Source organism: Alligator mississippiensis, chromosome 8, assembly GCF_030867095.1.
Source record: "Alligator mississippiensis isolate rAllMis1 chromosome 8, rAllMis1, whole genome shotgun sequence".
Taxonomy (NCBI): domain Eukaryota; kingdom Metazoa; phylum Chordata; order Crocodylia; family Alligatoridae; genus Alligator; species Alligator mississippiensis.
This window is the reverse complement of record NC_081831.1, coordinates 12,139,198-12,166,362: the sequence shown is the minus strand read 5'-3', so window position 1 is coordinate 12,166,362 and position 27,165 is coordinate 12,139,198. Positions and strand designations below refer to the sequence as shown.

At 48.9% G+C, this 27,165-nt stretch overlaps 1 protein-coding gene across 1 annotated transcript; it reads right to left on the bottom strand.

Annotated features, from left to right (window-relative positions):
- Positions 1-2,150: 2,150 nt before the first annotated feature.
- CDR2L (cerebellar degeneration related protein 2 like) lies at positions 2,151-26,700 on the bottom strand. Its single transcript, XM_006262438.4, has 5 exons — positions 26,198-26,700; positions 11,463-11,575; positions 8,790-8,938; positions 7,723-7,887; positions 2,151-5,405 (listed from the first exon to the last, which is right to left on the bottom strand). Exons 1-5 carry the CDS (start codon positions 26,274-26,276, stop codon positions 4,520-4,522), a joined length of 1,392 nt encoding a protein of 463 aa, XP_006262500.2. The 5' UTR covers positions 26,277-26,700; the 3' UTR covers positions 2,151-4,519.
- Between the last annotated feature and the right edge of the window lie 465 nt (positions 26,701-27,165).

The following is a 27,165-nucleotide window of genomic DNA, read 5'->3' as shown; positions in this document are numbered from 1 at the left end:
AAAGGTCCTACTCTGTGCACTGGCCTGTGCACCGTGTCTCTGGCTGCACACCAGAGGTTGCAGACCTGAGCCGTCTCACGCAGCTCCCAGGGTCTGGACACCGTGTGCTGTGCTGCACACCTGGAGTCATCTGCCGTTCCCCACTAATGGAAGTCTTCAGGGGCGCTTCTGGGCTACCGCTCCGCCCTGCTGAGCAGCTCTTCTAAGCCCCGCTCTTCTCTGTCCCCTCATGCTGGGCATGCAGCTCCTTTTATACTCTCCAGGGCTCCGCCCCGAAGTCTTCCTGACATGAGTGTTGCAGTCTTCAATCAGGTCGAGATGGGGGGTGGCAATCCTCTCCCCCACCCCTCAGGAAAGGAGTGTGACTTAACTCCCCTTGCTGCCTCCTGATTGGTGGATGGGCTCCACCAATCAAAACAGCAAGATTTCAAGCCTGGGACTCAACCCAAGCTCCAAAAGGCAAGCCTGCTACAAAAGCATCAGTTTCTAAGGTTTGTTTAAAAAGCCAGGTTTTTGGTTGTAGCTGTGTTGGTCTAAGGCAAGGGTGGGCAAAATGTGGCCTGCCAGGCCATTGTATTCAGCCCGAGGGGCCCCTAAAAATGTAGAAAATTAATAATTATCTGCCCCTGGCTGCCTATCATGCGGCCCTTGATGGCCTGCCAAAACTCAGTAAGCGGCCTTTCACCCAAAATAATTATCCGCCCCTGGTCTAAGGAAATAGGCAGGCAAGGTTCACTGAGTAGATGTGATATCTTTTATTATATCAACTGAGTAGTTGGATAAAAAGGTCTAATTTTATTAGACCAACTACTCAGTTCACGATCCTTGTTCTCTGTGTGTGTGTGTGTGCGAGGATTGGGCTGGGAGAGTACTTGAATGGAGAACTGCTGGAAAAGTTGCAGGTAGCGGAGGAAGTGATGCTGGTGACATAGGAGAAGGCATTCTTCTCTCTGAAATGTCTGCTCATTCTTCGCTTCATTCCTGTTCCTAATTATGGACCCACTTCTGATTCAGGGCGTGAACTGATATTAAGCGAGTGTTCCACACCTGTGCTGTGGTTTCAGATGTGGCATAAAACAGTTCTTGATCACTTGTGCTCCTTAGTGATCCTCGAGTAGTTTCATCAATAAACGTGAATTTTTCTGGCCAAATTCCGATACAGGGAATCAAAGCCCTTGCAGTTTTCATTGGTTTCAGTAGTGTTCTTCACTTCTTGTCCTAAACTACTTCACAGTGACCTGTTAAAATATGCAACCTTCCATTGGACAGGTGGCTACACTTCTGCAGCGTGCAAAGCAGTCATTTTTAGTTGCTACCTACCTCCTGGTATTGGTGTGAGACTTAAGTTGTTACTAGCAAAGCACTTTGAGAGCCTTAGCTATGGTGTGCAATAAAAGTGCAAAGGATATGTGGGGCATGCCCCCTTTCCCCCCTCTAGACCCAATCAAGTTAATGTGAAGCCAGGCAGAGTGTGGATTTTCTCTGTGCTACAGTAAGTGAGATGCCTCACATTTGCTGGCAAATAAGAACATGCAGACAGTCAGCTGCCACAAAATAGGTAATACGTTGTAAGTTCACACTGGAGTTTATCTCATGGTAACTTGTTTGTGTATCCCCGGTCTTTTTATATTAGCTCTTTGTGGGAATGCAGTTTGCTGTGATCCTCTTTTTAAAGTAAAATCAAGTAGCTGAGAGTCACATACAGAGACTTACGTATGGCCAATAATATTTTTGGACACAGAAAAGATGCTCTCAGCACTTTATTGAACGAGCTTCTGATGTACTGCAGCTGCTCTTTTGTTAAGCCAAGTGTTAATATGTTGTCACTTGCATGAATAATTTTTTTGGATCCTGTTTTTAAAGCAGCAATCCCTTACCTTTGAGTTGGAAGCTTAGCATTTTCACAATTTAATGGACATTTCCAAACTCATAAGGGGGTGCATGTTTTTTGTCATGTGGTTGGTGCTAGTCATTCAAATACATAATCTACGCGTTACATAACTAAACACAGGGATGTAGTCATTCCAGCACAACTCTTCCACTTTCAACCAAGGAGCCTACAGCATTTTCTTGACCTAAATCAGTATTAGACATTCAGAACAACAACTGTACTGGCTATACTTGGAATTAAAAGCAGCCACAAAGAAAGGTTCAGCTTTCAGAATATTGGTGGGGTCTTTTATTTAAGAAGAGAATAAAGCATTTTTAAATATATTTATCTGATGTACACTTAGAACTGCGATGTTGGTTCCTACGTAACAATATTTGAAACAGAAAGTGGTGGTGATTTCTCCCCCCTCCCCTCTGATACAATAAGCAGAACATAGGTTCACAAGCCCCCTGCTATAAATGTTTCAGTAAAAGAACAATAGTAATCAATGTACCAGGTACTGCGGCAGTAATAACACTGATGAACGCTCTGAGAAAATCTACTTGACTTTTTTTGTTGTTTAAATAGACAACTGCTTTCCATTATAAATAAATAAGGCATGAAGGTTCTCCATACGGTTACCAGATTGGTAGCCATAGTCATGTGTATGGCTCCTAATATTTCTGAGTTCAGGGCCACTGGCCATCTGTATATGTCAAGTATAGAAGAGAGAAGCCTCTGATATGGGATGGTAGTGGGGTATATTTCCAGAACTGGGCATGTCTAGGTAGGTCAGTCTAAGAGGCAGCAGTAGTGATGGTCACACCCCTGTAAGCTAGCACAGTGGCAGCCATTTGATGGGTGACTAAAGGCCTGATCTTACCAAGTGCTGAGCACCCTGGACACATACTGATTTCAATGTGGGTGGTGAGTGTTTGGGTCCTGGCAGTGTCAGGCCCTGAATTGGGAGGAGAACACAAGGGGTAGGGGAAGAGAAAACTGAATAATTTATACCTAGATATATAGTTATAACTGAAAATAATGAAAGGACAGATTCCGAGTTCATTTATACCAAAAAACCCCGGCAGGCTTTTGGATATATACCACAAGTGCAAATGGAGTCAGAATCCAGCCCAAAGCTGCTTCAGGTGCATGTACAATACTGTTCGGTAACTTAAAAAAACCCCCTGATCCCTTGTAGCTGAGAGCTCTGGGTCTGTAGCCTAAGTTTGAAAGAAATGCTGCTTATCTGCATATATTCATGAACTCCGCAAGATGCCATGTACTAGTGTCTGACCAAGCAAGGCCAACTTTGGGTTTGTGAGAAATGGCATTCCTGAGACTGGTGAAGCTTTTTGCGTGTGTGTGTGTCTATGTGCATGTCTCTGGGAGTGTACACGGAGTGAAGAGATTCTGACACTGGACAGTTAAATGGAACATAGAAAATGCCACGGAAGGTGACAGCCTTTGGAGAAGGCAGCTCAGTCATATTTCCACAGAAAACACCGTGTCTGTTGGCTTAACCAGGAGCAGACAGAGAGTAGATGTGGGACAGTGTGATCAATGCTATTAGCGGTAGTCACTGCTCTTAACCCTTTATGGTGTTTTTTGTTATCCTTTTATCTACAGGTGAATCACTGCTAATCAGTTTTTGCAAACCCATGCAAGTTATATCATTAGGAGCTTGCTAGGAGAGGTGGCAAGACCTCTTGAATAGCATGGTGTAGAAGCCTCATGCTCCTCATCTAGAGAAGATGAGGGTAAGTCTCAGACCCAGCAATAGCACTTCCTGCTTGGCTTTGGGGAAAGCCCTGGTCATCCCTTTCAACCAGGCGGTGGTTTACCTGGAATGAAATGTTGATACGAGTGTAAAGGAAGGCAATTCTATATGCTTATGGTGTCTTAAGATTATGCACTGATTTATCAGGTGAAAGCTGATGAAGATGGAACAATCAGTTCTATATTTCAAGTTTTTCCAGTTGCAATGAGCTTGCATTGTAAAGAGCTGAAAAACCTGACTGATAAGAGAATGGCTTAAATAGCAAGAAAATACTGCCCTTCAAGGAATGGAAAGGTCAGGTTAAAGTCTCAAGTACAGCTGTGGGTGCTTTGCAGCAGATCTCGGTGAAGGAGATGGGCTGGATTTTCCAAAGCACTCCCTGGAAGTTGTTGATGGCTTTTTTTGTATCATTGTACCCAGCCCATTCCAGGACAGTGTTGGTCATCCAAGCTTCTGTCTGTAGCTAATCAAACACAGTGACTGGTGACTACTGGGGAAGCTGAAAGGGTGGGAAGCTGGTTGGTTTTCCCTCGTTTATGATTTCTGGCTGCTTGGAGCAACACATGCAGAAATTCATGGTAAACTTTTTGAAATCACCTCTAACTACAATATACAGCTTTTCCAGCCAGTTTGGAAACCCTGGCAGGTGGATCCACTTGGGGCACGAACTTAAAAAAGCAAGTCTCCGTGGCACTTTCCTCACTCCTGAACCAAAGAGGCTCCTTTCCAGTACAAGAGGACCATGTAAGTGGCCGGCCTCCAGACTTCAAGGCAGGGGGAGAGGCCACACTATGTTTTGTGTGGCGGAAGATAAGGGCTGGCTGTTGAAGTTACATGTGGAAACAGAGGGAATGCAGCGGAGGCAGGACTCATTTGCTGTTCTTGTTTTTCACCTTGGTGGCATTGATGTCTGCTTTTGTCTTCTGGATGCGTGAAAAGATCTCCTTGAAAAGGGCCTTGTACTCTGGCTGGGTCTGTTCCAGCCGCTTGTCCACGGCCTCCACGTGTTTGCTGAGGGTCTTCTCCATCGTTTTGCGCTCTTCCAGCTCATGCCCCTCTCCCCGGAAGTCCCTGAAGGAGCTGTCGCGAGAAATGGGCCGGGATGTCTGGACTCCGGTGTGACGCACACTGTCCTTGTGCTGTCGGCATTTGCTGAGGAGCTCTTCGTACTTCTCCAGCAGAGCGTGGTATTGCTCGTCCACTTCTCTCAGGATTGACATGCCCCGCTTGCGCACGTTGTTGGCGTGAAGAGTGTAGTTGCCTTCATGCCGGCTCACGGCGTCCTTGGCCACGATGGCATTGAGGGCGGTGTCGCTGCAGCTTTTCCGGACGGGGTGATTTGGAGAAGGTGTCATGGAGGGCCCATGATTTTTAGCCCCTTCTTCCTCTGAGAGATCAATGTAGTCTGCTTCTGGGGCATTGTTCAACGGTTCCAGAAGGGCCTCGGACAGGTTGTCCTCTCTGCTGAGAAGATACTTCTTGACTTGTTTCATCTGCTGCAGCTCCAGGAGCTCGGCCTCCAGCTCCTTGATGCGCAGTTTGCAGCTCTCCATCTCGCACACCCTCTGCTCAAGGTCCGAGTACTCCTGGATGACGGATGTGTACTCCCGCTCCACCCTCTCCTTCCGCTGCTTCTCCTGGTTGACCTGGGACCGTAGGGAGTTCACCATTGCCTGGAGGCGCTCATTCTCCCGCTCTAGCGGCTTCTGGTTGAACTCCATTGAAGAGCTGTGGATCTGGAACGCATCCTCATATCTGTGGGGGAAGGAGACTGCAGTGAGTTGTTGACAAAATCACAGTCCCTTACAGATACCAGCCCCAAATTCTGTTTTAGGGAATCACTGGTGTGACCCAGAAGTCAGAGAGGAATGATACCTGTCTATACTAAGGTTAAGGGAGCCGGACTCGGCTTGTTTATGCTCTGTTATTATTTCTATTCCTGTCGCAATCAAGATAGAGTAGGTACCACACAGCCATATAAAGGGCGAGTCCTTTTGTTGATTAGCTCGCCATTTAATTAGACAAGGGAGAGAAAGGGGTGAGAGGGGAAATGAAGTGCAGAGAAGGGAAGTTGCTTGTCCAGGGTCACAGAGCTGGTTTATAGCAGAGTTGGGAACAGAGCCCAGGACTCCTGTCTCAGTCCAGTGCCCTCCACATGCTGTCTTCTGCTTTTCCCCCATAGGGAGACCTGTATTGTGGATCTGACACCTGGCAGCATCTCCCTTTATTGCCGGACTGACTTGCAGAGACTGTAGGTTTTTATCCAGTCTGCCTGTGTGAGGCAGATGAAGTGCTACCTGACGGAGATACCTGGAGATGGGACTTTCCTCTTGATACAAAGACTATGAATAGCTGAGGCACTGACAGTGCTAGCTTCTTCCCATTTTGCCTTGCCACTCTCTGCTGAAGAAACCAGCAGGAGAGATGAAAGGATTGTCCAGCCTCCCAGAGCCACTTGCATTAGCAGAGAGACTGCTGAGGATTACTAAATGTAGCTGCCTGGTCCATGATGTGGATACCCGGGGACTGGCCAGAGAAGGGTCACTCCAGTTTAAATGAAATTCAATTGGAAAGTGATGTAAACCCTTGCACCAGTTTCGCGACATCAGTTTCCATTGACTCCTTTAGTTAGCCTTGAGTAAGTTACCCTGGTTTAAGGACATCAAACTCGTTTCCCACATGCCCCCCCTCACAGCTCTTAAATAGTAACAACTTCCAGACATGATCCATGTGAGTTCAAAAATGCAGGGTTTGACCATTTTTTCCATCCTGGGACCTCTAGGAATTTATTACATCAGCTTTATGATCTTGGAGAATGAAGGGGACAGAAGTGAGCTGCCAGCCACATTGCTTCTGGGATACTTGCCTGCCTCCCTTTCCCCCGCAGCAACTAAACCCCATCAGTATAATTTACAGGGAATGATTTTTCCAGTTGAAAGGAAGGAAAAGCAGTGGTGGCACCTAAGCTAGCAGGGGGTAGGAGAAGCTGATATTAATGGGCACAAGTGCTGTGCTCTAGGCACCTACTGACCATCTGCCTTTCCCCCCCCCTGTGCCAAAGGCTGACACCATGAGCTGCTTCCCAGAGACCCTGTGCTTTGGCATTTGGCTTTTCTCGCAAGGGGAGAATGTAGGTAGGAGAATCTGTCCTGGGGGATTGTGCTGCCCAGAAAAAAACAAAGTAGGATTGTGATCTTTATGTTGTGGCTTCTGGACTTCAAAATACCCAGATGTTTGACTGGTGCCGTTCTCTGAAGTGCTAATGAAAAAGCAGGAGGTGGTTTTAAGACAAAGACGGATGGAAAAATGGAAACCAAATGAAATGCACTGCCCCCTCTCTGCCAGGAAATCTGTTCCTCTTCTCTTCAATAAGCAGCTCACCGCGCAGTATCTAGCTGGAACCGTTTGCAAGGGATGAAAGCCCCCCCCTTCCCCCTGAGGGCTTGGTTGGCGGTGGGTGGTACTGAACAGATTTCCTCCTCCCTGAAAGTCGGAGTCACCTTCAAAACCCAGCCGCAAAATTGAAAAGCCCAACCATGCAGTCCCAAGGCATTGTGGGAAACGTTCCACTGAGGCATTGTGGGATAAAAACCACATCGAGTACATTTAGCCGGGGGGTTGATTACGCCCTAGTAACATCCCCTCCGTTGCTTCAGTAGCAATGATGGTTGTTTGCATCTCCTGCCAGTGGATGCTTCCCTATAGGACAGTGGGCTTATTGATCACGTAGCTATTTAGAGGAGATGCTATTGCAGACAGAGCAAGAAATGTCCTCAGGAGGTCAATGAATTAATCCTGCGGTTGGATTTTTAAGGAGGGCTGAATGAACAATAGCCACATACATGTTGGCACAGCTCTTAACTCCAGGGGCCCTTGGCCCTTGACTGGGGCTTCAAGGGGCTAGTGCAAAACTAGGCTTGAGTGGGCAGACAAGAACCCCTTCCCCATTATCTCCTGCCATATCTCCTCTAGATCTATCAGCAGAAACACTAATTTTAATGGGGAAACTCTCCCCAAGGACAGTGCAGAGCATCTCAGGCAAAGCAGCATCTGCTGATCCTCAGCACGGTACCTGGGGCTTGAGCACAGCTCCTTGAGGCAGGGGAAGGTATGGATGGTTCGACGTCGCTCCCTCTTCTCCCGCCGTATGCGGAGTTGCTCCAAACTCCGCATCTCCTCCACTTGCTTTTGCAGCTCCTCCACCTGGTTTTGTAGCCCCTCGATGGTTTCTGTTAGGCTGCAGGACGGGCCAGGCCAGAGAGAGAATAAAAACAAGAGATGAGGCATTGAAGGAACTGAGTATCTTTTTGGCAAAGGACTTTTGGAAGGAAAATCCTCCCTTTATGGGGAAAGTGGGGAGGGAAGCACCCATCTGAGAGCAATCCTGCATTCCTCTCACCACCTGGATTCGTTATCCGTGGGGATTTTGGATGCGTTGGGAATACAGCTTTGGGCTTTGAACAGCACCCATGCATTTTCTTTCCTGAATTTAGACATGGTGTGGGAGCAGGTGGATGAGGAGGTGGCAGTCGAGTGCTCTTGCATCAGTTGGTTAGAATAGTAACCTCCTGGGAAGAGGCTAAAATATCTCTGCATTTAAAGAGAAGTAGGGAGGGTGACAGCCAGCTTCTTCCTCCTCCTGTATCTTTTGAAGAAATACAAATTTAGAAACCAGCTAGAGATTATTTTTCACTCTGGTTACAAGTGGGGTTTGTCAAATAGTGTTTGCAGCCTGTGCAGCTCTTAGTTCTGTCTCATCTTTTTAAACGGGTGTTGCAGGGACAGAGTAACTATCTGTTGTTGATAGGGATTGCTATGGTTCAGGGGTTCCTTTTAGATGGGAAAGTGTTACGGATAAACTGGCATCAACTGCTAGAGAATAGCCTAGTCTGCATTGCTCATTGTGTGTGATCTGCATCCTAGTCGGCTGTCCATCATTGATTCCCCCAGAGACTCTTAACGTGATTGTGGTCCTGCAGTTCAGGGCACATGGTTCTCCAAATAGACTCTCTTGTTGTCAGACAGGACTGGCACTTGCCTTGCCAGCTGTAGGTAGAACATTTTGCTGCGTCCCGGCTCCAGGATTACTGTGCTGATTGCTAACCTGAGGAAAGGAGCAAACATTATGGTGAGCCTTACCACTGTATCTTCTGCTGGGATGTCTTGCTCTCCAGCACAAGCTTCTGGTTGGCCAGCTCCAGGTCCCGCGCCGTCAGGTCCAGCTGCTCGTAGACCTTAGCGTGCTGTTCGTTCATTTGGCGCAACATCTCCAGCTGCTTTGTCAGATACTGAAAGAAAAAGCCAGGAGTCCATGAAATGGGAGGAGACCTTTGGGGTTCTCCTTGTTCACACAAACCCACCCCTGAATCTCCTCCCCTTTCACTTGGTCTTGAAAGGCACCAGGGACCAAGCTCTCCCTGATGTCACTTGGAGCTGAGGGTATTCAGTCTCTCCCAGGAAGCACTTAGTATCATGAAGGGCTGGTTCCCATTTGAAGAGCCACGTTCCCTACTTTCTTTCCTCGCTGCTGCACCCTGTCCTGCAAGCATCTGCAGCTGGCTGAAGAGCTGTGGTTCGCTGCCAGTCCTTTACACTGGGGCTCTGACTCAAGTGCCCCCTCTCTCAGCCCTGAATCTCAAGGATTAGGGTAGTGAGGGACCACAGAGTCCATGCATTTATTCTTCTCACATGATCACGTCATGCAACATCTTGCGTGTGTGTTTTCTCCCCCGTCTCTATCCTGGGTCTGCCTTGTTTATTTAGAGGATAGCTCTTCAGGGATAAGAGCTGTCTCTTGTACTAGGTTTCCACATGGCCCGTGAACAATGGAGCTCCAGTCTCGCTTGGCCTCTAGGCACAGCTGTAGTAAGCATGATTTGAAAATAACTGGAATTGAGGCAGGGCAAGAGGCATCGAAACAATTGTACCCTTTCTGTGAAGTTCTGCAGAGAAGCCAGCCTGAGTTCTGGGGCAGGGACAAAGGGCTTGGGCATAGGAACAAATTACCCTGGTGTTGAAGGGTCGAGGCTTTACCAAAAGCCGGCTACTCCGGAGTAACTGTTCATATGCATGCCCTGTCCCTGGATACCTCTCACGGGGTAGGAGTGTACATCCAGGCACTTACCCCAGAGTGGGTGTCATGTAGTCAGGTTCTGCCTCTTACCACGCAACGGGCTCATCTACACAAGACACCCGCTGCGCAGTTGTTACTGCGCGGTCACTTAATACTTGCATAACCAAGTACTAAATAAGTGTGCAGTAACCGGCGTTACTGTGCAGTAGCATCTTGGCATGGTTGCCTGGTGCCACTTGCTGTGCAGTGGCATCACATCACGGTTCATGCCCTGCGATGCTACAGTGCAGTAGTAACGAGCTACTGCGCAGTAAGCGTCTTGTGTAGACACACCCAGTAAGTTGTTTGCATGTCCATTAGGGCTGTGCTTCGGGTGGTGATTCAATTCGGAGGAGATATGGCCCGATTTGGTGACCGAATCTCTGAATCTGAATCAGATCGGGACCAATTTAAGATCCAAATCGATTCAAAGCTCTCCGAATCTTCTGCAAAGATTCGGAGAGCTTTGATGATTCGGGCAGTCCCCAGTGGCTGCAGCAGGGAGCTACAGCCACTCTGAGCTGGTAAGTACTAGGGGCAGAGGAGGGGACCCATGGGGGGACCCCTGCCACCCCCTGACCTTCCCCGCTCCCCCAGTCCCCTCCACCTCCGCCTGCTGCCCCAGCCCCCACATGGCTGCCCCCATCTGCCCCAGCTCGGTATGTTAAAAAAAAGCCCTGGAGCTCACTGGGTGCTGCTGAGCGGGGGTGGGGGGGGCGATCCCCCCTGCCCCCACTACCCCACGCTGCATGGGGGGCTCTGCATGAGCCCCTTGACCCCACCTTGCTCCCCCGGCCCCTGCTATGGGTGTCCCACTTGAGCCAGCTCCAGCACTTTAAGGGAAAAAACTCCCCACTCCTGCAGTGGCCTTGGGGCTTCACGGGCTCGTACAGAGCCCCCCACATGGTGTGGGGCAGTGGGGGCAGCAGGGATTGCCCCCCATCAGCAGAAGTGGTGAGTGCTGGGTTTTTGGGGGGTTTTTTTTCTTAAAGGGCCGGAGCTGGCCCAGGCGGGGTACCCGTGGAAGGGCTGGGGGAGCGAGGGGGAAAGTTGGGGGGCTCGTGCAGAGCCCCCCCATGCAGCATAGGGCAGTGGGGGGCAGCAGGGATCACCCTCCACCTGGCAGCATCCGCTGAACCAGGGCTTTTTTTTTTAACAAGAGCCGGGAGCTGGGGATGTGGCGCAGCCATTGCCAGGGTGGGTGATGGGCCTGGCCTGGCTGATTTAGAGAGTTGGCCGAATCGAATCAGGACAGTGATTTGAATCACCTAATCGAATCACTGCCCCCCCCTGAATCGGCCAAATCCGAAGCAAATACTACCTGCTTCGCACAGGCCTAATGTCCACACCCTGATGTAACTAAGACTCATCTTCCTAAAGCTGCTGTCTGGGGGAAGAGGGGATAAAAAACATGACTTTGGGGAGAGGGGACCCTCTTTAGGGCTGGTCTCACTCAGCCTCGGGTACTAAGTGTCTCTAACTCCTGTCCCCCAACATATCCCTCCAATCTCATATCCACCCAGTAGCCCACACTGGCTGCAGCGAGGCAGCTGCAAGGCTTCCTACATTCATCACAGATGGTCACGGTGTCAACAGAGAGGCCGCTTATGGTTGTGGACTCTTGGATTTGGAATTAGTTTTGGCTAATCTGGCCTCGGATATAAATTAAATAAAAAACAAAACAACCCCCCCCAAAAAACCTCTATCTCTTGCACTTGCTCCTCATTGGTCGTGTACATCTGCTGCAGCGAATCTTCCAGCTCTTTGTTGCGCTCCAGCAGCGTCTTCCCCAGTTCGGCCGCCAAGTGCAGGTCTGGAAAATAAAAAGAACAAACTGATGGGACCAAGGTTTCCTGCAATGGTAGGATGGAAATCCCCTTTCTGAGGTAGACTGGAGCTCAGTGCAGTGACTGGATTGCTCAGGTAGGACCTTGAGAACCAGTCAACTGCCTCCTCCTCTTGGGCATTAAGGCACTGCCTGCACCAGTTGTGGCTGGGCTGGATCCCTCCTGATACCGTGTTTCTGCTCCTACCATTGCTTTACAGTATCGTGGGCTGGTTGCTGGCTGTCTTTTGCCCTAGCTGCTTGCATTTCCAGGGGATTTATAAACATAGGGACCAACCTTGGAGTTCTCACTCCCAGGGCTTGATCCTCTACTGTGTCCAGCTGCAAGGGAACCACTTCAGTCCCTGAAGGAATTTAGGACAACCTCAGGGCTGCTCTAAATGACACCCTACATAGAAGAGACCCCAAGGCATTATCAGCTTGTTTGGGAATATTGGGGGTTGCTGCACTTTGACTTTGTCCCCTCACACTGCTGATGTTGAGAGGGTTTCGTACCTCCAGCTACAGTGGGCATGTGTCCATACACCCTAGGGAATCCCTGGTTGACTATTTGAGCCAATTACGTGGCCATTTTGTGCTGCCACTAGGCTGCTGTGGGGTTCAGGAGGGCACCCATAAAGCCTGATCCAACAAGCTGCTGAGGGTCTTTAACCTCCGTTGTTTAAGGTCAATGACATTTGAGGGGGCACATGACTTTTTAGGGTTGGATCCCTACTTTGTAACGCATCCTGGGACCTCGGAGATACTTGGGAAATGATGCATCTGATTAAGACAGTGACTAAACCTTTCCCGGCTCCCATCCATCATCCACTAGTAGATTGGCATGAGTAATACAGCTTCCCGTGGCCTGGGGGAAAAGGAACAGGTTCTCAGGATGCCTTTGCACAGCTGCTGGTGAGTCTGTGCGGAGGTGGCAGCAGCATGCTGTGCCTGCCTGCGGGACACATTGGCATCGGGCCACTTTCACCGGTTCTCAAGTTTATTGTCCTCCAGGCATGAGAATCAGTTGGTGGCTTGGCTCCCGAGCCTGCCTGCCTTATCAGCCAACTTCTCTATGTCACAGGGAGGGACACTGAGGGGGCAGCGCTGGCATTGAGGGTGCTAGTTGAATCTCCACTTCTACTTGCTATGGCTGGACTTTACTCCCTCTGGGCACTGACTGCTTGGGCTCTATTGCCACGGCAGAAGGAAGAAGGCCAACATCCCCATCAGCTTGCTCCTCACTCCTAGACCTCAGCCTCCAGAACAGAATTAGCAAATTGCTGTTATTCCAAGCGTCTGCCCTGTGATTATCCCCTTGCTGAACATGGGCAACAGGTCCTGGGTTGGTGGGGATTGTATCTAACATGGCACAACTGGGGCCATGTGTTAACTACCAGCTGTCTGTCCAGGCCCCAGAAGAAGCCGAACAATTCTGCAGCACCTCGGTCACTCATTCCCTCGCTATCTTCCCATCCACCCAGTGGTAACTAATAGTGGATACCTTGTATTTCAGGTGCAGCACCAATTTATTGCCATTGCTGTTGCCTCTGAAAGCCCTTGGGACGCGGTGGAAATGGACAGATTGCTAGGGGAGGACTGAGAGGGCGCAGGTTGCTTTGTGTTCAGTAACTGTTCAGCCAACTGAGTTCTCAGGCTTAATTGCCCCCCTTGCTAAAATGCCAAGTCTGGGGCTGCCCCAGGTTTGATAGACACCTGGAGGTGACACCATCTGTTCTATGCCCTGATCCTTATAATAACACTGCTGAGTCTCACAGAGGTACTGCAGCCTCCTGGTAACTGGGGCTTTTCCTAAACCCCCTTCTGGAGTCATGTGATTGTGTGAGAATCTTGGCTTGTCTTTTTTGTTTTTTAATTGAGTTTCTAGTGCTCATGGTTTCAGTGAAAAGCTTGAAAATGTGACCCTGTCACCTCTAGCATCAAAAGAGAGAGATCAAAAATGTCACTATGTACTTATTTTTTTTTAAATAACTTATGCTTTGTTTTTAAAAAAAGGGTTGGGGTTGCTAATGCCATTTTGAATATGGGAGGCCGGGTCTGATATCCTAACCATTTTCCCCAGTACATTTTAACACCTATGTAGATGTCTCTGTGCATTAACAGGCAACAAATGCATTTCACGGTGGCCATACAGGGGGTATAAAACATCTGCAACTTCTTCCAGAGGTTAATTTGACCCAGCAGTAGTATTTGGTTGATTAGAGGGGAGTGGGAGTGAGGACGTCCACATTGTATTCTGAGCTCCGATGCAAACCTGGATTTGGGGAAAATAACTTCTCAGTGCTTCAGATTCCCCACTGGTAAAATGGGATACCTCATTTGTCAGGTGTGCAGGTGATGGGGGGGCCAGGTTAACTAACTAAGGCTCTGCTATGTACAAAGTATGTATTTGCTTATATTGCCTGTAGACATAATGGAGCCTTCTCAGGCTGCATGGGTGTGCGTGTAGTAATGCGCCTCTGGTGCCTGTGCAGGGAGATGGCTCATTCTCAGCATCTAGTCCTAAACTCCTGGTTGGCAGTGGCATCCTTGAATCTCTTCCCTGATCCTTGGGACTCTGCTCTCCAGCTGTGGGCTATACGGCAACTATACTGCTATTTAGAGATCCAGCCTTTTAATAACAGTCACAATGTCAGTCCAGAGTTACCGGGTCTGAGAGCTGCAATCACAGTAAGGACTATAATCAAAATATTGGTAGAGCTACCAGTACATAGACCTCGTTCACCTTCCGCTAGGCGCAGACAGGTCTCCAATTTCCAAAGTGCCCTCTGGGGATTGAATGCCTGACAAAGGGGAAGGCAGAGGGGGGTGGAGGAGGCATTATGTTAGACTCTGCAGAGGGTGGAGGGAACATTTTTCCTTCCTCAGCTGCTTGGGTCCTGGTTATCTGCACAAATGCTATCTCCCTCCCCCAGCCCTTCTAGAGCACATATTTTTGCTGATGGTAAACGTGCTGCAAAAGCACATCCTGTCCTGCCTGATTTGCTCAGCAAGGAAGGCGCGAGTTCAGAGGAACCTAGAAAGAGAAGTCCCTGGGACGCTTCAGGTAACGAAGCAAGAATCCCCTTGTCCCAGCAGATTACAGCAGCGCAGTCCCCACCATATGGCATTCAATTTAATCTGCTAGGGTTGAGTTAAGTGGATTAGGCAGCAAAGGATCCGGCATCCCAATTTAAAGGACCCTGTCAACAATAATTTAACTAGAAAAACAGGCAGCGTTTGGGTAGGGGTGTGAAGAGATGAGGGTGGAAGGTAGAAACAGCTCAGAAGAGGGTCTTTTTTTCCTTTGAGAGAGGATGGAAGAGAGCCAATTCAGGGATCGAAAAGGAGCACTCCACCACCGTGGTTCCCGATCTGTGGGATGTGTACCACCAGTGGTATGCATTAACAGATTTATTATAAGGACTTTATATGACAAAAAATTGCTGGTGATACTTAAGGTTGAACTGAAAAATTTGCTGGTGGTACTTAAGGTGGCATCATTTTAAATTGGTGGGCATGATCACCCAGAAGAAGCAGTTAGTTTGGAGTCATCATCCCCCTGCCCCAACCTTACATTTATATAATTGATTTAGCCAGGCTGCGAAATCCAGCCCTTGCACAGCAAATGCGTGATTTTCAGAGGTGCTGCACATCTGTGATCCCATAGGAAGCCAGTGGAAGCTGGGAGGGCCCAGCCCATAGACAGCAACACCCAAGCTCTGAGCTGCTGGCTGTAGAGGGCCAGATTTGCTCCTCTTGGAACCCCAGCACAAACTTGACGTATTTTCAACAGAGAGTAAGGGATTGGATTCACAGCCAATGTCAACTTGATGCCGCTGCTTTGATTTGAATGCTGCTTATTGGCTCCAGTTGGAGCTAAGGTGTTGCCAGGAAGCCCTGAATGACTGGGGGCTGGGTTAAATAAGTGTGCGCCTCCCCCTTTAGACTGACTCCATGGTCTTCAAACTATCTCTCCCTCATTAGAAGAGAGAGATGGGTTTGGCAGGGTCTTGTCTGTGGTTCTTTTCCCCACTGTCAGAGCTAGCCCAAGCTTGGTGGCTTTCCAAGCCTGTGGTATACCTGCTTGAGAGGGTCTCTAGAGAAAGTTAAGGATTTGCTGCCTGGCTGATGAATGGGTAGGTGGCTGGCTGCCCAGCTGAGTTCCTGTAGAACTGATTACTTTAAAACTGCTGATGTTTAATTTGATTGTATTTACTGTATGATTAATTACATTAGAGTGCCTCCAGCCTTGGGTAGGAGCATCTATTATTGGAAACCTAGCTAAATAGTGACCTCTCTTCATGCTGGCTGGGCATCCTACTCAGTGATTTTTTAGCAGGGGGGCTTGTATGTTCTAGGCCTCTTACCATGAGATCAGCTCCAACCCGGCTCTGCATGCTGCTGGGGTTGCTATCCCACGACGGGCAGTGCAGCGAGGGTGCGCAGTGAGAGCGGATGGAGTCTGAGAAACCTCCAGAGTGGAACTTGCCAAGGTGCCTGGAGAATAAACTGACAGCACCTGGCAGAGCGCTAAAGTGTCTGCAGGGCAGGGGAGGGAGTAATGCAGCTCCTGTGTGGTTTCCAGATCAGCTGATAAGGCTTCCTGTGCAGTGACACCCTTTAGGGACAACTGCCCTCTGCATAAATTGCCGAAGGCTCTGAGCTTTCTGGTGTGAACCTGGAATAACTCCTGGAGTCAGTGGGATGACATTAGATTGAAAGGCAATTCGGGTGCATCCTGTGTGGGGAGCTGTTCTTCAAATGTGTCCTATTTGGTGCAGTCTGGCATGCTGCAGAGACACTAACTGCTCTGCAGAAATTTTTACGAGGCTAAGATAAAGGTCCCCTCGGGTAAGGATGAGGGAGCAGAAGCCAGACAGGGGGTCAGTCTTTTCAATTTCCCATTTGGTTCCAGCCAGGACTGTGACTAATGCACTTGGCTGCTGTATGAGCCTGGTTTTTTGAGTCTCTCTGGCCTTGTTCTCTTTTCCTTTTGCCCTTCCTTGACCTTGTTTGTCCTTTCCTCCTTTTGCATAATGTTTTAGGTGGTCTCAGCTATTCCAGCTTCTGTGGTAGAGCCCCTGCGGGTGGCACTGAGTGGGAGGCTGCAGCGGCATAAACTGGTTGCCATCTCTGCTTTGTGAAATGTGGAGCTGGCGCTAGAAAGGGGCACCTCTCCAGTGACTCTGGAACCACAAACCGCAACTAGGGAGACCCCAATGGGGAGAGAAGGAAGCAATGCTGCCCACCCCCTCACCCTGGATGAATTCATTTTCCACTGCACGGGGCAAGGCTGACTTAGGAGGGTACAGCTTGCACCTTGCTCTCCCAGCTTGAATCAATTTGCCCCCTTCCCTACCTCTTCCCCCTCTTTCTTCTCAACTTTTCTGCTCCTTTCCCCCTTCTCTTTTTTCCTTTCCATCATTCTCCGTCCCTAAGCAAAGTCCCTTAGGAACGGGCACAGGTGTAGCGTTCCCTGGCTGGAATCCCACTGGAATGCTAATGTCTCACAAACCAAGTGACTGTTACATTTCCCCTTTAGAAGTGCACGTGCACATACACACGTGCACACACACTGAGTCTGCTCCCTTAAAGATCAGTGTAGGCTCCACTGTTGGGCCCATGGGCATGAGCTTGGCCTCTTCCTTTATCATTCTCCATCTCTTATCTAAACTGCCCCATTGGTTATATTTAAATTCAATCCTAGCGGTGCGGGGATTGGTTACTTTGTCCCTGCCTGATTGTATCCAGCCATAAATGCACCTAAACAAACAGCAGTGGCAGCTGCTGGGGCAATAAAGCAGAGGGGAAAAAACTTTTCCTGCCTGCTCTCTTCCTCCAGGCAGTGATGGGGCAGAGAGTAATGAACTGATTGCCTTTGAGTGCCTAATGTAGGTGAACTCATTGCTTTCTAAACAGAGGAGCAGCTCTGATGCCAGCTGGGATTGGACCCACTGATTCTAGTACAAACTTGTCTACTCCAGGCCCTGGGCCCATTACCGCGAGGATCAGCTCCAGTGAGGATTTGTGCACTATTGTTGCTGCCGCTCTGCAGCAGGCCGTAAGAGCGGACAGGGCTCCAGCGGCCTCCCCAACAGAACTTGCCAGTGCCTGGAGTGGACGAGCTGCATCTGTCAGCATCTGGCGAACCACTGGGCTGTGTGCGGAGGGGGAGAGGGGCCCTTGTAGGGGTGGCTCCCACAGCTGGATCAGCTGGTGATGGTTCTCCCAGTAAGCTGACAGCTAGTACAGATGCCTAAGGGTTTTTTTTCCTTAAGCTGGCATGAACCAGGAATAGTTACTTAAGTCAGTGCAGTTGCCCTGGTCTTGTGAGGCAGTCTGAAGGGTGGAGGGGTATATCTTGTAGGCAAAAGTCAACTTTTGGCCTGTTTCATAGGTGCTCTGCATCTCATTTCCTCCCTTGCTGTTCTTGCTGCACTGACCAATGTCTTCTGAAGCTTTCCCGGCCATTGCTACTGTCCCTGCCTCTCCCTTAGCCAAGAAGAGTTGGCACCAGGTCTGCATCCCTCTTTCTGAGAGGGAAATGGATGCAAAGCCATCTGGGCTTGCTCTGTTGCTGAGCAACAATGGTTCCCAATTCACACCTGCCCAAGGATCATCTGTCAGATGTGGCCACCTCTCAGCACTGAAGCTTTGGGCTGCCCTGCATGTGCTACTTCGGCCACCCTGGTGAAGGATCCCAGGAAGAGCTGCTTTCATTTGATGCTGAACAAGGAACTCCCTCTAGAAATGTCACTTTTTTTTTTCTTATTCTATAGATATTATGCTGCACTGTAGAGCCTCCTTCAGCATGCCTGGCTTCCTGTCTAGATTTAAAGAATAGGACGCCTCTTCTCAAATCTTGTCTGTCATGGGTTTCCTTTATTCTCTGTCCTTCCAGGCTTCCTTATTCAGTGTCTAGATACCCCATTAATCTGAAGCCAGAATCGGTGATTGAATAGAGGAGGTGAGGGAGCACTTGTGGTAGCGTGGAAAGAATTGTGCCCCGTTTTAGCTGGGCCTGCTACCCTGAGCTCTGCACCATCCTTTTAGTGCAGGGCAGCAGCAGGTGGCTTGGGGGGGGGAGTGGTACTGAACAGGTTGTAACAGCCTTAAGCCTCTAGGTTGCCTGTTCAAACACATCCAGGCTCAGGAGTCTCTGGAAGGACTCATCAGCCAGAGGCTATTGAATGGCGTGTGGAATGAGTTGGTCTCACTCCCATTCCTGGGGGACAGGGCTCCACAAACAGAAAGGAAACCTGCTTCTCTTAATGCCACAAGGGCAGCAAGGGGTGAGGCATACGTCCGAGTTTCGCTGCAGACGTGCACTACAGGCTGCTGGTAGCTGAGCCAGCTGTAAATGGGCATCTGGGCATTCAGGTGGGGGAGTTCAAGGGAGCTGGGTGTGATGGCCCCATTGCTCTCTTGTTTGCCATTGGCTACAGAAACTGGCAAGCTGTAACCACGCTAGGCTAGTGGGCCATCTAAGCTCTGGCCTAGACCTTTTTACTTTCCTCCCAACACCCGTGTCCTTATCTGATACCATTGCCACTCTGCTGAATGGTCTGTTATGCCAGAGCCTTGCCAGCTTGGCTTCCTAGTGGAGAAGAGGTGATGGTGAGGCTGGGCATGTTCAAAGTGTCACCTGCTTTATTTCTGTACACGCTTCAGTCCTGGATTACAGGTGGACATAAACAGGGTCATCCCTTTCAGGCACTCCTTGGACCTGGCCTCCATTGCTACTAGAGACTTTCTGTGAAAAAGTAGAACGTCCCCCCCTGCGTCATCGTAAGCAGGCCCTAAGTCTAAACCAGGGGCGGGCAATTATTTCAGGCAGAGGGCCACTCACTGAGTTTTGGCAAGCCATCAAGGGCCGCATAACAGGCAGCCAGGGGCAGATATATATTAGTTTTCTAAATTTTGGGGGGGCCCTGTGGGCTGGATAGAATGGCCTGGGGGGCTGCATCTGACCCACGGGCCGCATTTTGCCCAACCCTGGTCTAAACCCTCTTTGTGTGCAACTTTGCTCCAACTCCAAGAACCAGTCTCTCTGCAGACCTATCTCTTGCATAGCCCTATATTAACAAGGGTAGAGCATGTCTTCCCAAGATGGATCACTTTCTTGCATGCTAAGGAAAAAACTGTGTTTTATTGTGTCCTATGGTGATAGTTTCCGTTGTATGTCTATAATTGGTAGGGTAGAAGGAATGGGCCTGGGGATGGACTGCTTTAGGAATGAGCAGGTTCAATCAAGGGTGAGGCACGTTAGCAGGGGGAGCTTGTACTGCTTGGACCAGAACTTGTGCAGTGTCACCCACATTGATGGAAGAATACGGATTGACCCGAAGGAACGATCCAGAGGCACAGTTGGCAGTTGTGTGGCCAGGTGGTCACTAGCGGTGGCCAACTCTTAAATTGGTGCCTAGAGCTGGTACTCTTCCCCTCTTCCCACCTAGTTAGGGTACTGGAACGAACTTGCCCTTTGTACCAATCATCTCTAGGACTACTGATCCAATACTTTTCACAAAGCAGGCTTCACTGCAACTGCTGTGTTGTGTTGTGTGTGTTTAATGTGATCAGAAATCTCAGAAGCTCATTCCTCCAGGGCCTTTCCAGTATGTCAGGCTGCAAAGGAGAAAGAGTAAATATAGTGCCACATTCTGCAACTATGCTCAGCAGGTCCAATTAGAAACCTTGGTGGGGGGTTGCAAGGAGGCAGCACATTGCCGGTGCATGGTTTTTAAAGCCCCTGGGCTGCGCAGGCTTTCTGAGCGTGTCCAAGAGGCAGCACGACTCTATCATGGCAACGCATCCCTTGCAGTCACGCAGATACATTAAGCCAGACCAGGCAGAGAGGTTTTAGACTTAGGGCTTTTACATGGGGATGGGTGAGGGGGAGACTTACTTTTACCTTCTCCTAGAAAAATCTCCAGTAGCAGTGGAGGCCAGTGGCATCTAAAAGTACCCAAGCTCTGCACAGTAGCACTTGTTAAACAAGGCTATCTTTTATTTGGCCACAGCCTGACCCTGCAAGGGACTCAGTGCTCGGGATCAAACCCCAGTATTAATGCAGGGATTTGTTCAATGATAGTTTTTTCCAGGCTGTGCTGCCTTTTTTTCACGTAAAGCCTGATTTCTCTTCCTAGAATCTCATATTTTCTTTAGCGGGAACAGGATTGGGCTCTTAGTTAGCTGGCGATGGGGACAAAAATGATGTCCTGTACAGAGGAAGAGTATGAAGAAGAAAAAAGTACGTCCCTGGGAGAACTGTGCATCAGTCTGAAGAGGCTATTTCTAAATAGGCAGCAGGTTGGTTTTAACTTCTGCCTTCCCCAGACCCAGCAGTGATTTGGGCTGCTATGGATGGAGCGTCCTTTATGACTGATGGAAATTCTCTGCACACAGCCTGGCCAAGGCAAAATATCCCAGGTCAGCTGGGTGTTATAGGGCAGGACAGGCTGAGAACCTATCTGGTGTTCCTTTCCTGTTTTTAACTTTCCAGCTGGTTTTCTAATGTCACTCCCTCCCACATCTGGAACTAGATGCCTGGACTTCAGCAGATGTGGGAAGGTGTTTCTATGAATGGGCTCAAGAAGAGATGCTCAAGCAGACTCTCGATGGGGTCTTTCTACTCCCTCTCTTTTTGCCTCTCCAGCTGATTTTTTTAATTTTTGGAGAGGGAGGAATATTTATTCCCAGAACTTTGTCAAACTTGGAGACTCAATCTCTTCCCAGCTGAGATACTGAGATAAATATAAGATGTGGAAATGAGATTATCCAGGCATCCGGTTTCTCTGCACTGTGCTGGTTGTTTTAAGCATATGATTTCTAAAACAGCTTGGCAATTAGTCACCGAAAACTTTCCACTGCTTCCAGTATCACACTGATAGATAAATAAATAAAGGCCTCAGCCACTGCAGAGAGATTTGTGTGAACCCAAACCAAGTTAAACCACTGCAGCCAGTCTTGTTGTATCAGGCTGGGTGGAAGATAGGGACTACCTCTGCTCCACAAAGCAACAATTGCTTCTTTCTTGGAGAAACTAGGCATGTCTACATGTGTGCTTTAATGTGCAGTAGTCTATTTTACTGCGCATTAAAGCGTCATATCAAAAACCATGCTAATACACTAAGGCAGAGTAAAGATAGGTTACTGCCCATTAAGCATCACTAAAGAAGTGGGCACTTTGGCTGCTGCACATTAGGGCAGCCTAATGCACATTTATTTGGTGCCTTACACTAGAGGTACCAAATTTAATGCATGGTAGCAAAAGCACATTAATGAACCTGCAGATGTGCCTGCAGGTTGCTAGTTCCATCTTGATGAATCATCAAGCTTAGTTTATGCTATAACAGAAAACAGGAGGCTGAGTCTCCTGGACACATCAAGGGTCCTGGTTGTTGACTCTAGGCTTAGAAAATACCCTCTGTGCTCCTGGATTTGTGGCCATGTGTAGGACTTGGCTTTATCTTAGACTTGTAACTCATCTTCAGCCAGATCAGTCAATAGGAGATGTGTGCTTGTCATTTACCTTATTAGCCTGGAAGCAATGCAGCTACCTCTGGGGAGGATTAAGGCAAAGTATACAGGCTGGACACTGCCAAGCCTCACATTGTGCAGTGTAGTGATGCTGCTGGTGTGGAACGGCCTAGGAGTTGGTCTGTCTGGTCGTGGGAGGATTGCTGCAACGTAGGGGAATGCATGAGTGGCACTGAGCTGAATCAAGGGCTTCTACACAACCCATTACTCTGCTGCCAGTATAAGGATGTGGTCAGGGGAAAGGGGAATATGCCTGGGGCTTCCTTGCCCCCTGCTCTTTTATATCCTATACTTAACCATGTTAGCACCTGGCATAATTTACAGCAGCCTTGAGGCTGCTGTAATTTGCATGAGGAGATCTCTTAATTGACCCATGGATCAGGAGAGTACAATGGTCATTTGTGCAGCCCTACTCCTCTTGAGCTGCACTGCATACTTGTTGGCTGTAGACCTGACCTGTAGCATCTCCCTGGGGAAGGAGGAGCTGGCAGGGAATGATCCAGAAATCCACCCGGGCAATGGAGGGGCACAATGAGGAGTGTGTGTGTGTTGCGGGGGAAATATTTGCCCGGAGCGATTTAGATCCAGCTTCCGTTAGTTTGCATTAACTCAGTTTGCATTCAAAACAAAGGCATTTGCATGCTTTTAATGAGCAGTAAAGGTGTCCCTGATTCTGGCTTCTAATTTTAACTCTCTCTTCTTCCCTTGAGTTCTCCCTGCACAGGCATTCCACGGAGCATGATGTAACTTCAGCCACATCAGCACTTCCCAGCTGCAGAGGAAAGGCTCCTTGTCCCTTTTCTCTAGGACTTGGAGTATGTGAGACGCTTCTGTTTTTAGTGTTTTCTAAAAGCTGCAAATCCAAACAGGCCTTTTGCCCAGCTTGGCAGGAGGGCAGGGGAGGAAATGATGCTGTGGCTAAAATGAAGCTATGCTGCGTGGATCTTTTGGTGGATGCTGCCTGTATTTGGAAAGTTTGGGATGGAAACTAGAAACCTACTGCTTACGAATCTGTTGCTTCTATTAAATAGTCCCCTTTAAAGGTGAAGGCACAAAGCACACAGAAAACATCTTGGCGAAGTCATCTGGTCCATCTTGCTTTTGGTGTTTGGACAGTCCAAGCTGTCAGGTTTTGCAGCTGGGATTTGCATCTACACTTCCATGAAACACTATGACCTTAATATAACACCCAGCCATGTTGCAGTGAAATCAGCTACTGAATCTGCTTTGGGTGCCTATGACCTAAAGCTCCTTAAAGACAAAGGCCAGATCCTCTTGTATGTTAGCTCCCCGGTAGCACCAGGTTGATGATGATCCATTACTCCTGGTGCTCCTGAATTGCAGTTTTTGGGGTTTGGCTTGCTGAAGTCATTCGTTTTTTAAAAAAAAAATATTTTTTTTTCAAGTAGTGTTCTTTTCAGTGCTGGAGCTGGGTAGGCATGCGGGGAAAGCAGCAGGTGCTTGGAGGAACATGAGGTGTGATTTACTCTACACATGCTATGTTACCCAAGTGGTTAAGAATTGTAAGCATCACAGTTCTCTGTTAAGCCAGCTGGTGCTTAGCAAACAGTTTTGGATGCAAATGTGATAAATATTTGATGGTGCAGCACTGTCTCAAAGTTCCAGCGACCAACTGGCTCATCCAAATGTACTTGACTCACCCAGGTTCGGTTTGCCCTCAACCATCACACTTCTTGCCCAATAAATGGTCTCGTATTACGGGGTGGCCAACCTGTGGCCCAGGCAGCTGTGGCATGTGCCAGATCAGGGAGAGGGCAGGCAGCACAGTGGCAAATAGGGCAGGGAGCAGAAAATAGAACAGCAGATCAGGTAGGGGAAGGGGATTGGAGTGGCTCTCGGGAGGACACAGTGCTTTATTTGTGGCATGCCTGCCAAAAAAACTTGTCCCCTACAATCTTAGCATACGCCTTTGTCAATGCCTCCTTTCTAAATCTACTGCCAAATGCTGCCTGCCCATAACCCCTGGGCCATTGGTATTTGGATCCTCTTAGTAATGTATAATGCCTAGTTGTCTAGGGCTGCGCCTTGTTGCTTCCCTGCCCCCTCCGATCTCAAACCAAGAACTAAAGGCTCCATGATCACGTTGTCATTGAAGCTTTGGCCATCCGTCACTGGACTGTAACAGAAAGGCTCAGTGTACATGTACAAAGTAGAGCAGTGTCCTCACTGAAGACCTTTGTGCATCATGCAAATCAATCCCTGTTGTAATTACCCTGCCGTACCATTCCATTTCACTGATTTAATTAAAGGCTTCCCCCTCTTTCCTTCTGAGTTAGCTTAATGCCAAATGTTGATGTGTAGCTCCTACTTCCATGGGGGCTGCAGACCTCTCAACAGTCTTAGTTTGGCACCTGTATCTTCTCCCATCTCCCTACACGTTGAGGTCTGGATTTTAATCTTAGTGTATATCCAGAATCCTTGGCGTTACAACAGTCTAGCCTTCTTTCACCAATTTATTTTGGGTACACTGCATCTTTGTCCCATCCTAGGGCCAATTATAACCCCTTATGGACTATGGAAAATGAACCTTAGGCACTCAAGAGCCTGTAATGATGATTTAGGTTGATTAGTGGGATCCATCTCCACTCTCCTCCCTAGTGTACTTCAAGCACCAAAGTTTATAAAATGGGCTCTGATAGCCAGCAATATTGATTGTGTGCTAGGGGAGAGAGCTGAACTGGAAATGAATGGAGACAGCTCTAGGTCTTGACCAGATTAATTTCATTGGCTGTTACTTTGAAGCTGAAGTTGTTAAAACTTTTTATATAGCAGTAAAATCTACTAGGGCTATGGCTGGCAGAAGCGATACATATGCTGCTGGACTATATTATCACCAATTTAGATGCAGTTAGCTGGTAACAAAACCCACCCTATGCAGAGAATGACACCACTGACTTGATTAAGCACCATCGATTCACATTGAACACAGGCAGCCAGTTTGGTTCATTCAGGGGCTACTGGTGTGAAACAGGATAACTGTCTTTCCCCATCACTTATTTTAGATAAGAAAAAAACCAAAAAAACACACAACACGACAAATATGCACCAGTCCTTAAGGTAAACTCTGTACAGAATGAGTGCAAGTGTTCATATGGAATCGGGAATAGATAACAGTTGCTTGAAGCCAAAACTGCATGAAAGAGCATTCAGATGTCATTAAAAATACTGCTCTTTGAGATTTACAGTTCTCTCCATCTTTCCCCAGTTTTTCTCTGCTTTTGAGACTTGGTAAAATCTTCAAAAGCCTGTAAGTGACTTAGGAGCTTTTGAAAATTTTACCTGTGTTCTCAACATGGTACATATTATTACTGATATATATGTTGCACGAGTGCCTCATCTAAGCTCTAAATCAGTAGTTCTCAACCTTTAAAAAAAAAAAAAAACTCAAGGCAGCCCACCTTAGACTCAAGACACCCCTTGGAAAATGCCAGTTCTTAGCTTTCACTTGGTTTTTGACTACAGAAAAATAACATTGCAATTCTGTTGCAAAGAGCTCAGAAAGACCACAGCAGGTCAGAATATTTTTTGATGCTATGGATTCCTGTTTGAAATCTCTGGGTTTATACTGTGAATTATGTTCACACTCTGAACAGTGCTAACTAATGTTGCCTAACACCCTTGAAAGGATCTTGTGGCATCCTGGTTGAGAATCACTGGTTTAAATCCTCTGAGTGTTACATCTCTGAGCCTAACCCTGTCCTCATCCATTTTATACTGGAATAACTCCACTGACGTGCATGGTGGATTTCCAGTTCAGCCCCCTGCAACTGGGAGCAACGTTCACCCCTCTTGATCGCATTGGGCCAGGGTTTTAAACTTCAAATGGTTCCTCAGCAGGAATGGTCTCTACAGTGAGATTTGCAGGGGAGGCTGGGGGTAGATTAGACATCTGGGGCTGGGGAGATTACATGAGGTGGGGAAGAATCTTCCCCCCAACCTTAAGGAGCAGGATTTGCTCTGCCTCTTCTGCTGGGTCATGATCCTCTCCCCGGCATGTCTGCCTGCTGGACTCTGCAAGGACCCTCCCTAACCCTTGCCTTTCCTTACCCTGCTCCAGATCCTGCTGGTCATACCAGGGCTCCTCTTCTTCACTTTGAAACTCCTCCATCCTGTCAGCGCTCAGCATTAGCCCCAGCAATCCAGGGAGATGCGCAGCATCCACAGCACCCAGGTGGAAGGCTCTGCTCACGGGGGGGATGGTGCAGGGGGGGACCCGGCTGGGGGCAAGGCTGAGACTGGCAGGTAGTGCCAGCTGGTGCTGAGGATGGGACAATGCAGATGCCCTTCTGTGCGGCTGGTTCCAATCTCCGCACTTGCAGCACCCTCTGGGTCCCTCTGGCTGCCTGTGCCGGGGAAGGAGGGGGGCCGAGACGTGGCAGTGGGGGCTCCAATCTGCCCCAGCCTCGCTTCCCTTGGGTCCAAGCCTGACTCTGCGGAGGGCAGGATTTTTTTCTGGATTCACTGAGATCCTAGACTGCAAGGGAGGCGGGGAGAGGGCAGGGCTGCATCGGGCGCTCTGGGTGATGCACAAAAGAAAGAGGAACCTTCCCAAGCAGCCAGTTCCTGTTTCTGCAGCTCAGTGGAGACCTCTAGCATGGAATTGCTGCAAGAGAATCCACACAGAAAGGCCCGGGAGGGGGGAATGCTCCCTGCTTCCCTTTCCTCTCCCTCCGTCTGCCACTCCAAGCTGAGGAAGCCCAGTTGCATTATAGCCAGACCCACTCAGGGAAGGGGCAGCACCCAGGCCAGGGCCAGCTGGCCACTCTGCAGCTGGCCTCGCCCAGACTGGCAGAGGCTGGGTGAAGAGTGTTGGCAAGGGAAAGCATGAGGCTCATTTGCCCTGGGAAGAGCCTTTCATGGCTATCTCACCTGCTGCCCACTCAGCAAAGAGGAGGTGTGGGTCCAACCTAGGCAGAGCAGGGCACTGCAAAGGCGGGAGCAGCTGCCAGTTGTGGGAAGGCCGGGGGGAGCTGATGGGTGATGCAGGCTGAAAGTTGGTGGTGAGGTACCTGGTG